Source organism: Octopus bimaculoides, chromosome 4, assembly GCF_046866305.1.
Source record: "Octopus bimaculoides isolate indiv1 chromosome 4, ASM4686630v1, whole genome shotgun sequence".
Taxonomy (NCBI): domain Eukaryota; kingdom Metazoa; phylum Mollusca; class Cephalopoda; order Octopoda; family Octopodidae; genus Octopus; species Octopus bimaculoides.
The window spans coordinates 93945723-93958525 of record NC_142931.1 but is presented as its reverse complement, the minus strand read 5'-3'; the positions used below and the strand labels follow the sequence as shown (position 1 = coordinate 93958525).

Genomic DNA, 12803 nt, shown 5'->3' with positions numbered 1-12803 from the left:
CTTCTCGATAGCACTGCCAAGCCAGGGATCTCTAGAAGTTGTCCATAGGTCCCGGCCCGAAAGTCGTCTTGAACGGGCAGGTCAGGTATACCCTGTCGACATCCAGGTTCGCCCCAAGATTGTCGTCGTACCTCCTCTCCACTAATCTATACTATAAATTGCAGTGTTCTTGATTGCTTGATTGATTGATTGATTGATTGATTGAGTGTCAGCAGATTCACTCAAGAACGGTGTAGTGGAATCGTGTGAAATTCAGCACAGAGCGGTAGCATGGTCCGCACTTGTTCAGATTTTTATTGCCCTCCAACTCCCATGGTTACCGAGATAATCGATTATTACTTTTTAAGATAGGAATATCCCATTCAAAGTGGGGAGGGGCGATTCTGTTGCCTTTCCTATGCGCGAAATTTTACGAAAAACCAGCACAATAAAGATTATTTTTTTCCAAGTAATGTGGCTGGGTTTGTTTTTGGAAAATTTTAATCAGAGGCACAGAAAAAAATAATTTCAATTTTTTGTGCATTAAAAAAAAAAAGCTATAGCTTACGCTCTTTCTAATTACTATGTTTTTTTTAACTTCAGTTACAAATATCTTCAAACGTCGACATTCAAACAGCTTTTTCATATTGAGACAAACGGACTCTGCACAATTGTATCCATCCGGGAAAGAAACAACTAGTCCCCTATAGAATGCTTTGGTTGTGATGCAGTCGCTTAAGGTCAACCCGGGACAGCATAGTTGCTCGAGAGCAACGTGACACTTGTGGTGCCATTCGCCCTTCCTCTTTCTCTTCTTGATCCATGACTGAAATTGGTCATGGAGACGAGCTGCGGGAAATCATGCCGCACAAACGGTGACCACACCTGTCCACTGTCATCTACATAGAGCTGGAGGTATCGCAGGCTCAGCGCATGTCTGCGCATCATTAATCACAGCATGCCTAGCCCTCCTTACAGCAGGTGTTGGCAGCAAACGGATCGCCTGATCATCGGAACACGTCCTTTCCACAAGAGGCGGAAGAGGATGCATTCCAGTTTGGTGATGGGAGGGTCGGGATAAGGGACAACGGTTAGGTGGTAGTAGATTACGGACGCGATGTATGCGTTCGCCACCTTCGCCCGACCTTTTAGGGACAGCTTCCTCTCAGCACATTGCCGGGCGAAAGTGGCCACCCTACTCATCTCGTCCCAGTTCTTCTCTGTTTGGAGGTCTGGACCAAACCAGACCCCTAGCAACTTGACCGGACCGTCGGTCTAGCTTCCCACGACATAGGCTTGCCTCTCCAGGTGCCGAGCCGCAAGTCCACTGACTTTTCCTGGTTGATTTTTGCTCCTGTTACCACTTCGTAGTTTTTTAGTGTCTCACCGACCTGCTTGGTGTGGTCGTTGCTAGACACTATGACGGTGACGTCGTCCGCGTATGCCGACACACTTGTCCCGCATCCCAATTCTCACGGGATGCCCCTGAGCATCGCCAGCTTCCGCAGTAGTGGCTTGAGAGTCAATACGTACAGAAGTGACGAGAAGGGGCATCCCTGACAGATCGAATGTGCAATGTCGAAAGGTCTCGACAGATGCCCATTCACGAGAATTACCGAACGGATGCATCTGTACAAGGCAGCTATCCAGCTGCGGAAGATGGGACCTAAACCAGCTGCTATGAGGACAGCCTCCAAGTATCGATAGTCTACCCTATCGAAAGCTTTGGATTGATCCAATTTGATCAGGGCCCCATCCATGCCAGGTTCCTTAACTACCCTGTCTATGATGTAGTGCATCAGATGGAGGTTGTCATGGATGCTCCTCCCCGGCACAGCGCACGTTTGAGCCTTTTCGACCAGTTTCTCGATGACAAGCGCCAACCTCTTGGCTGACACCTTGACCAAAATTTTCAAATCTGCATTGAGCAGAGTGATGGGCCTAAAGTTATCTATTACGTCCCCCTTGTTTGGATCTTTCTTCAGCAGCGTTACGGCTCCTTGGCTCACAAAACTGGGGATGCTCCCTGTTTGCTGCCAGTTGCAGTACACTGGTGTCAAGACGTCTCCAAACAAGTCTGGCATACAACTGTAAAGCTCGTAGAGCAGACCATCCAAACACAGCGATTTGTCTCTCGAGCATTCTGCCATCGCGTCCCGCACGTCCGCCGCCATGATGGCACCTACACAACACTCTGCCTCTCTTGCTGAAAGTCATGACAGGCCGTGCAAGTAGGCTCTGAAGTCCACCCTGCGTTCTCGCTCGCCACTCGTCCCGCACAGTCGGGGAAAATGTTGCTGAAAGGCCTCACACATTTTACTGGGCTCGAGTAATTCATGCCCCTGTTCATCTACCAGAGACCGAATGGTGGCTTTGTTGCTCTGTTGCACCTCCGCCACCCGGGCCTCTCACGCGGTTCCAACACCTTCGTTCCTTAGAGCGTGCATCCTAGCCCTGACAACACACCCTTCGTGTTTGGCGTTGAAGTGTTGGTCGAGGGCCAACCTCGCCGCCAATACGTCGGATGCGATACCACTTCTAATCGCCTCTTCTAGATTCTTAACTAGGCCATCCTTTACTCTGTTTTAATCTATCACTAGTGCTTTGCTATACCTAATCGCTTCTGCTTTTATTGCTCTCTTGAGGGCAAACCACCATTTGTTGTTGATGACTGCTCCTGTAAAAGCCCTCTTTAATAGCATACTAATCCAGTCTCTGAAAACCTGTCTCGACGGGAAAGATGCGTTCAGTTTCCAGTAACAGGGACCCTGCCTATGTGCCTTATCTAAGTCTAGCGTACACGTCATGAGTTTGTGATCCATGTAGCTGACTATGTGGAATTGTGGTCATCCTAAGCTATCTCTATCTACTGTCCTACACAGTATTCTATCTAAATACGATCTCGACGACCCAATGCGGTTGCTCCATGTGCACATTGGTGCATTTGGGTGGTTGAGTCGGTACCTGTTAGACAGTTGAAAGTGTCTGAGCAGGTCTCTGAGGCATTTGCATCCCCTTCTATTCCTATCTCTCCCCACGTAGTCTAGATGCGTGTCCAAGGTAGCATTCCAATCCCCCACTAAAAGTAAAGGACGAGACGTTTCTAGGAATACTTCTAGACATCGAAAGAAATCTGGCTGACCTGTTAAAGGCGGTGCATAGACTGATATGAGTTGAAAAGCACACCCATTGCTGTCGTCGATATCCAGGACAACCAGTCTACCCTCCAGGTCTACGAATATCGTCTTTACTTCGAGATCCAGACTCGTGCGAAAAAGTACCGCCATGCCACTACTGCCCATTCTTGTTAGACAGGGAGAAAAATAAATGTAAAACCGTCTGCCAAACATGGACTTCAGGGCCGTGAATGCTGGTCTCACTTATGGCTATAATTCCTAACTCATGTGACTTTATGTCATTTAAGAGGTACCCTTGTTTCCAAGGGGTCCCCAAGCCACACGCATTCACACAACCAATCTTGATCATGATCCTAATGAGTCGTGTTTTAAAACACAAATGAAAGGAACAGAGAGTTGTTTTCCGTTCGAAATTTTTGTCTCCTCCTTTGATTTTTCATCAAGGAGGTTGCTGTATAGTTTTTTTGAGGAGTATTTTTGACATCCCTCTACTGCATTGGGGTAGAGAGATTTTAGTGTGTAGTGCAAGGTGAGTGTTATGTGCAAAATTTTGACGTGTTTGGTGGTGTTGTGTGTGGGTGGTTGCTTGTTTTTATGTCATCTTCTGTTAGGTTTGTTTCCATGTATTCCATTAACTCTGTTTTTAGTGTTTATGGCTGTGAGCATCATTGTTTTTGTGGTGTTGGTGTTGTTTGTGTCAGAGTTCAAAATGTCTTCAGGAGTTGTGTTTGTGTTTGCTTTTGTTCTTTTTTTTTTTTTGTCCTCTTCCTCCTTCCTTTTCTGGTTATTTGCTAGTCCTTACTGCTTTCATCTTCCGATGAAAGTTTAGTTAGTAGCCCGCACTCTTAACCACTATGCCATATGGCATATGGCATAGTGGTTAAGAATGCGGGCAACTAACCCCAAGATTTCGAGTTCGATTCCAGGCCGTGACCTGAATAATAATAATAATAATAATAAGAAGAAGAAGAAGAAGAAGAAGAAGAAGAAGAAGAAGAACATCAAAAAATACCTTAGGAATGAGAACCCAGGTTCAAAATTTCCCCAAGACACCTGATGAAGGCTGGAGGGTATATCAGCCGAAACGTTATGTTAACAACAAACAAGATGAGGACAAATAGACATCAAATGTAAATAATGTAAATAATGTAACTAATGTATCTCAATTAAGGTTTCCAACCTTTCCATCAATGAATGGATTTTCTACAATGACATGAAATACTATAATGAAGCACTTAGGAGAGCTGAATACAACAATAGAATTAATTTTATCCCAGACACCAAGCTTAAACTAGCCCTGGAGGGATGTAAAGGTATGAGGAATGTTAACATATGATTAATGTTAACAGAATCAGTGGTGAGAACTTATTGACTGTTTACTTTCCCAACATGGGTCAATTGAGCTTGGGACCCATGGCAAACAAAACCAGGTCACCGAGAGCACCAATTTACCACAGCAATGTCCTGACCTCCAGGGATGGGGTAGCACATACCCCACGTGGACCAGGGTTGCCTTAGGCATACGAATCATGGGAGAGCTGAGCAAATGAGTTGCAACTGCTGGTCTAAACAGAGTGCACTCTGTTTAGACCAGGTCATATAGGCATTAAAATGAGGACTCCTAACTGCCCATACTAACCCATATCCATGACAGATAGAAGAAGAGAAGGGGATAGGTAATGTGGTATGCCTGACCCTTATCACCTGATGTCAAACCCAACATCCCTAGAATCTTTTTCCAGATCTCCAAAAAAGCATTTTCCCAGCAGAATGTGTAGCTCACAGGTTTGGAAGGTGTTGATTAAAATTTGCAATGCAAAATATCAATTTGTAACATAAAATATTAAAAGTGCAAAACAATAGTGATTATAAAACTTTATTATTCATACCACAGGACATTCTGTAAAGGGAGTTTGGGATTAATGCACAACTTTTGGGTTCCATAAAGGTTTTAGATGAATGCCAAGATGTTTGTGTTCAGGTAAACGATACTACACATGTCCAGTCATGCTTTTTCCCATGATGTCAACTTCCTCCCTTACTTCCAATGCCTGATCTTCCTTTAATGCAGATTTTACTAGCCACAGAGAAAAATAATCATGTCTTTGGTCAAGATTGACACAAGAGAAGTTGAATTTTCTGGCAAACTTGTAACACAAAAAAAGAACAGAAGAAATAAATCTGATTACAGTTGCTTCAGGAATTTATTTCCCAAAATGAGACATAGCAAAGGAATTTTAGTGGATTCTAATTGGTTTGATGGTAAATTGAGATGAATAATAAAGTTTTATAATCCTAATCATTTTTCACTTTTAAATGATAGATGATATTTTATGTTATGAATTAATATTTTACGTTGCAAATTTTAATCAATACCTTCCAAACCTGCCAGTCATGAAATATTACAGGTTATGGTTGCTGTGGTGTATGCGTGCGAGTAGATGTAATCGCCTTACCTCGGTTTTCCTTTCGTCGACTGCGACTCTGTCTTGCGGTATCCAATCCTTGAAGCTTGCCCCGACCCAAAGAACACCAGGAATAGCAGCTGCTTCTCCCAAACCTAGACCGTCGCTTAACACGTCTCGTCCTGACCACGACCCCGTTCGAAAAGGGCACGAATCTCGATCGAGGCTCCCTCTGCCCTTTTTCCTCTTCCGGTCAACTCGCCCTTCCGGTCAGCCTCCCCAGACACTGACGTCATACCACACGCCACCCTGATCTTAAAGATCACGTTCACCCCTACTCCAATTCAAAGTCCACTATCCAACCGGGTGGGCGCCTTACACGTCGAGATCTTCTCGAGCCAGGTGCCTCGTTTCCATCGTGCTCTTCATCCGACGAAGTGGCTATCCTGCGCAGGTCCAGCACATGACGCGGCATTCCATCCACAGATACATTGTTTCTAGAATTGACCGCTGTCACTGTTCCCCTGCCCCATTGTGATGTGCAGCGTGCCTTCGGCAGCTTGACCCAAACTTCCTCCCCTACTTTCACGCCGGCAGGTCCCTTCTCTTCCTCGCAGAACTCCAGCGTCTTACTGGGATGCCTCCATTCATATTTGAACACCGCTCTGTGCAGCACAGACTCTTTCGCTTGTCCAGATCAGGGAGACATGTTGTACCAGTAGACCGCTTCCAGGGGCAAAATGTGCCCCCTTTCAGCCATGGCCTTGATCGTCCGATGGTGCCTCTCAACGATTCCATTGCCACTCGGCCTATACGCCGCTCTAAATAATCGTCGCACCTTCCACAGGTCAAGCATATCTCCCAACGCTTCCGAACGAAACGCCGCCCCGTTGTCCATTAGCAGTTCTTCCACGGGACCCCTCTCCAAGAATATCCCGTTCAGAATGCGGGCAATCTTATCGGCAATGCCTGTCCTCAGCTCCCTCCAAATAGCCAGCCGGCCCGGCCCGCAGTCGACCATGCTAAGATACATTTCCTGACGGTAGTGCGTCACATCCACAGCCAGTCTCTTCCAGTTGCGCTCTACTGAGAGGTTCCCCTGCTCATGCCCACCCGGGGCGGGGTCAATGGACTGGCATCTGTCACATTTCGCGACCACTTTCTTGATGTTTCTCCTAGTCGCGTCAGCATCAACCATTTTCACCAGATACAGGGTCCTATCCACCCCCAAGTGGTGCATAGCATGTAGCTCCTTCAGTTCGGAGTCACCCAGCCGACACGCTGCCACTATCCCTTTCCTTGCTTCCTCCGGTTCCTCCAGCCACGCCCTTTTCACCCTGGTCAGTGTGTCTGCCCTGTTTCTTTCCAAAGGCACGAAAACCACGTTCAGCTTCAGTCCGAACTCGGCGATCAGCTCTCCCAGAACTCCTAGGCGACGTTTCACCAACATCTCCACGGCACCTTTCGTCCGGACTCTCTTCTCACTGGTAATTACTGTTCCTACCCAGCCGACCACGGTGGCCAAATCCATCCGGATCTCGATCGAGCGCAGCCCCCATCTCAGGCCAAGTTCACCCCTTTCAGCACTGCATCTAGTTCGGCGACATTGATGTGGTTGAAGTTGTCCGCTTTCCGTAGCCAGGCCGCATCCTCCACCTCAGCACCTTCGATCTCCAACACAACCCCTATCGCTATACTGTTAGCATCACACCAAACCGTCCCGCACTCCGTTTTGGGCACATACCAGTTTCCTCTGACCGGGTCTTCCGCTCTGGTTCTCTCCAGGATTTCTTGCATCATCGCCACCGTCGCTTCTCCCACCTTGTTACTCCAACTCTCCCCCTCTGCTCGTCTCTTGGTGTAACTGCATGCAATGCGCAACCAACCAGCGATCGGGTAGTTCCAATCAACTTCCCACAAACCGAGAACAACTCTCTCCTGCTGACGCTGGAACTCAGCTCTGGGATCTCGTTTCCTCTCCGGAACACCAGCTCGCTCGATCTGTCTTTTTGTAGCTTCAGCCCCAGCGCAGCTCTCCCCACCATCGACTCAGGCAGCTTCGCAATCAGCCCGATCCTCTCCAGGTGTCTCACTACCTCGGTGGCTGGCACTACAGTCTCGTCAACCAAAATGTCGTCGATGTAGGAACTGGTGGCCTTCCTTATCCTCTCCTCTTTCCCTAGGATGGACTTGAGCACCATCGCCATAATTTTCGGAGCGGAATTCAGCCCGAAACCCAGCCTGGTTAAACAGTAAGTCCGGCCCTTGTACCGCACCAGCTGGTATCGCCACAGCTTGTCACTCACATGGAGCTGCAAATATGCCGACTTGAAGTCGACGATCGTCGCTGCCCCGGTCGACTGTCTCCACACACGTAACATCTCACCACAAACGTCCATTGCCTCGCCTCCCGTGTGGCACGATATATGGTCGTTCAGCTCCCTAAAGTCCAGCACCGGTCTGACTTTTCCTTTCGTCGGCTGCACCACCGCCATCAGAGGCAGCACTCCACTCACCACCTCCTCTTTCCACGGGACAAGGACTCCTTCCTTGATCCATCTCTCTACCTCCTCGTCGCACTCGACGCTGGCGTGACCTTTCAACGTATGCTGGTAGCAGCTCACCCTGTTCTTTAGTAGTGGGGGCTTGTCCTTCCATCGCCACTCTATCGTCCACCTCCGACCATCAAACGCCACCTGAAAATCTTTGTCTTTGATGGTGTAAGCGGCGCTGTTCCCGACGGGGCTCTGCTCTCCCTGGCGGTCCCGACTCACGGCGCACGATGCCCCCACACTTCCGAACGTGACCTCATCTCCTGCAATCCTAACGCCACCAAGACGGTTGATGGCATCCATCCCCAACACAACATCAACCTCGTCTATCACATAGTCGATCACGATCACCCGTAGCCTCAGCGCCGCACTCGGTAACGCTATCTCCAGACTGGAGCTGCTCCTGCAACGGATCTATCTACCATCGACCGCCCGGACGCTATTCGTCCCATCCCATTTCTTCACCACCCTTGGCGTCACGAGGGTAGTTGTGCAACCCGTGTCCATGAGGGCCTTGAACTTCTTCCCCTCGGCCTCGACTTCGACCACAGGCAGCGCCTCTACTTGGTTGCGGGGAAAGTTTGAGAGGCAGCAACTTCCCCACGGTCGTTTCCCTGGTCGCAATCACGGGCGACGTGCCCAGTCTTCCTGCATCGATAGCAGACGGGCCCCGATTCGGCGCATTCCCTCGCCATGTGCGGCCCCTGACATTTGAAACACCGGCCTGAGAACGGCCGCTGTCGTTGCTCGGTAGGCTTCCTCACGCCTTTTTCAGGCTGTCATCTGTCGCAATGCGCCTCCATTGCCGCCATCGCTCTCGGCTTCCGTCCAACGTGCTGTGTCAACACGCGAGTTTGTGCTACTAGCTTGCTGAGCGCCATCTTTCTCCCGCCAGGCAACTGCTGTAATCGAATCCCTACGTCGTCGGGGAATCCATTCACAAACGCCAGCCGCGCCGCTCTGTCCAGGCCTTCTCTCGTAAACCCAGCCAGCGTGGCCAGTCTACGCACTTCCGCCGCATACTCATCCACCTGTTCTCCCCCCCATCTAATAGTTCCTAGTTTAACGAAGGCAGCGTAATCGCTCTCCATATACGCTTCTCTCAACCTCCATTCGATGTTCTCCGCATTCAACCTCTCTTCCTCGTCCATTTCTAAATACAGGGTCAGGGTGCTCCCTTCCAAGTATAGTGCCATGAGACTCGCCACATCACTTATTCCTTGTAGCTTGGCAACGAGCCTAATTTTTCGCATCCAAGCCATCACATCTCCTTCGCCATTAAAAGGCCTGATCACATCGCTGGCGATTCTAATCTTGGCTGCCATCGCGGCGAATTTCTACACGTGGGGCCGAAATAGCTTGTGGTGTATGCGTGCGAGTAGATGTAATCGCCTTACCTCGGTTTTCCTTTCGTTGACTGCGAGTCTGTCTTGCGGTATCCAATCCTTGAAGCTTGCCCCAACCCAAGGAACACCAGGAATAGCAGCTGCTTCTCCCAAACCTAGACCGTCGCTTAACACGTCTTGTCCTGACCACGACCCCGTTCGAAAAGTGCACGAATCCCGATCGAGGCTCCCTCTGCCCTTTTTCCTCTTCCGGTCAGCCTCCCCAGACACTGACGTCATACCACAGTTGCAGAGAGATTATGTATTTTTTGTGCCAGTAGTTTTAGTCAATTTACCTTGCAATTCACCTGAAAATTTTAAAACATGCATGTTAATAAAAGTTTTGACTGTCTTCACTGCATGCTAAAACTAAATTTTAATAACCTATTTCCACCATAAAGAATCTAGCTTGCTGATACCTGCATAAGTTCATTCTAGATTGGTTCACAGAGAAGCAACTTCCAGCCAATATATGTCCTCCAGTAAATACAAAGATTAGTTTCCCACTTCATTGAAAAATTTCTACATCTATCCTTCATAAACTTCACATGATTCTATTTAATGGTATTCTGTATACTGCAGAGTCTATATTGAACAGTCAAATGTAAAATACAACTGCTTAAACTAGTTGGAGCCCTTTATCTACTAAAAACTGGATGGTATCAAAATGTGATGATATTAGGATATCTTTTTATAATAAATTTTCAATATTTCACTTACCTCAAACTCAGGGAATTCATTTTGAAAGTTCTCTTTTTCTTGCAATTGGAACAAATTGATAGTCTGAGCAAATTAATTTGGTAATCCTTTTCTTAGTATTTAAAAGTCTTGGTGCCCTATGAATCACATTGAAGATTCAACTAAAATCCCATGTACAGTCTTACTTTGTCTCTCATTGATAGCAGTTTAATACTTTCAGCACATTTCTTCTTTGAGCTTATGTAGAGTGGAAATTGTTATGTAAATTACTGAAAATAAAGTGAAACACCAATTTTATAGATATAGTCTAACAAAAACTATTGAAACAATTGATCATGATAAGCACCAGAAATTACTTTCAATAAACTACAGATCTTGTTCTTTTCCTAGTTTAAATGTCATGCAGTACTACTGCATTGAATCAAACCACCCTCATCTCAACAACTCATTTTAATCATCACAAGTTGTCACTTTACTAGGTAACACTGAAAGTTTTCAATAACTTTTGTTTTCATTTAGGCAACAACTTATTTCTCTAAACATTACAATGGATGCCAGACTTGTCAATCTTCTTGCATTGTACGTGAATTTCCAGCATATTTCTGTAAAGTGGAAATGCACAGAAGTAGAGTTCTGCAAAAACAAGTTACTGCATAATGGTGTTATATCCTTCTACTTATAAAGTGGTGGTATATAGCAGCATTGTGTACTCTCATTATGAAACTGGAAGAGATAAAACTATGTTATGAGTATAAGCCCCCACCCTGGATCATGTCTATGCATGTATAGAAATCAGCAATTGAGTATAATACTGGACACAGTCAACAGTAGAATATTTAGTTTACATTATTATGGTATTATAGTATTGGACATGTAACTTTTAATTAGCATTAATGACATAGCACAATAGTTTTCAGTCTTTTGTTACTCAGCACCCACTTTCACCAAATGATGTTTTACAAACATCACCTCCCTATGTTTTACAAAAAGCATCAGATTATTTTAGTCAAATAAAAACAAATTTTGCATAGTACTTTATTAGTCAAATTTTCTTATACTAACCTTAAAAATAGATACATGTACCTCTTTTTAGATATTTGCTTGGGCAAGTGCCCACTATGTTACATTTTTATGGAAATTACTTTAGAAGGCAATATGAAAAAATTATATTGGACCTTGATACATCTTTAGTCATGTTTCTGTTCATTGGTAACATAATGTTCTACTCATTCTAATATCAACAATTTTTTAATGAAAATTTGTTTAAAATATACACATTGTGCCTGTCAGTGCTTCCATGGTACCTTTTTGACATTTGCTGTCCCACTGTGGGTGCAAAGCACCCTCAAGGTTTTACCATTTGGTGTTAGAATGTAGAGATTGTTGCCATTTCCAACTCTGGAACAACCAACACAGAGCTGACCATGGGAAAAGCACTGCTGCATGAGGTGAAGTCCAACAATTTTGAGTGATTGTACTTGACTCTTGTTAATTCTATTATTGTAAGCAATAGAGGTAGTTGTCACAAAGTTTTGGTATTAAATTCAAAGAAGTTTTGGTCAGTTTTCTAATACAGAATGTTGCATTTATTCTTATAGCCAAGGGATGTAACTCTTGTAAACCGTTTGAAACCTGTCACGGTCACCTTACCTTCTAGAAATGGCAGCCCAAATGCTCTTACATCAGATCCCAATACTGGATGTTCAAGAACCAAGTGAAGGTCAGATTTTCAATCCCAGGATCATCCAGATTCCAAAAGGTATAATATGTCTATGTAGAGCAAATGTAGACTGAGATACAGGTGTTCCAGACAGATAGAATTTCACTTTTATCTATATAGATGATGGCATCTGTCAAATCTCACTTAACTAGCTTGCTAAAGTGGCTCTCAGTGCTAGAATTGGCATTATAAGCCTTCAGTAACCAAGTTTTTATCTAGAAGCTGTATTTCAATTGATTACCAGGCTTCCATCCAGGTAAAAACAGCTGCCAACCACAGGTCAATGCACTGACTACTCCTCATGTACACCGACAGAAAGATCATCCTTACTCTAAGATTTAAGCCTTTTGAAAATTGTATTACCACTCCACTCAATCAAAACCTACTGAACACAACAAAATCTATGTGATATTTCAGTACTGTGAGTGCCAATGCACTGGGAACCCTAGTCATTTATTATGTGAACTTATTTTCCAAATCAATTATAGGCCATACACATTCAACCCTAAAATGTGTGGTCCTGTAGCTGGTGTGAAATCCCCATTATCTTATTGCAAAAGTGTTTTTACTGTTTTATAGGATTTCTTGTGTTACCCTCACCTGGAGTTGGTCATGGATGAAATGTCTTTGATTGCATGTCTGTTGAATCAAAGAAAATCGTTGACTCCTTACAGTTAATAGCAACAACAGTGAACTTCAACTTGTTACTAATATTGCTGTTGAGATAGACCAATAATAAAAATAAATGCTCTGATGCAGTACCAGGCAGTGACTCTCGTGGCTTTTGATCTTAACTGATTGGAAGTGTTATGTACATGGTTTGTCTTGGTATAAAAGATGGGCTACATATTCTGCTCAATACCACAGATTTGCTTGTCAGTTGCTTGATCTTAATAAGTTGAGCATATCCCTTGGTGGCTGACGAT

The 12803-nt window shown here is 45.3% G+C and overlaps 1 protein-coding gene across 5 annotated transcripts in view; it reads right to left on the bottom strand.

Moving 5' to 3' along the window:
• The window catches only part of LOC106877781 (uncharacterized), a 248611-nt gene that overhangs the window by 171690 nt on the left and 64118 nt on the right, over positions 1-12803 (bottom strand). For 4 of the 5 annotated variants that reach the window (XM_052967253.2, XM_052967252.2, XM_052967255.2 and 1 more), the window contains exon 2: positions 10179-10426. In XM_052967253.2, coding sequence (XP_052823213.1) covers positions 10179-10198 — 20 coding nt within the window. In that variant the 5' untranslated portion in view covers positions 10199-10426. Of the gene's footprint in view, positions 1-5572; positions 8495-10178; positions 10427-12803 lie in introns of those variants that run through there. The other variant, XM_089351010.1, reaches the window with a different exon arrangement.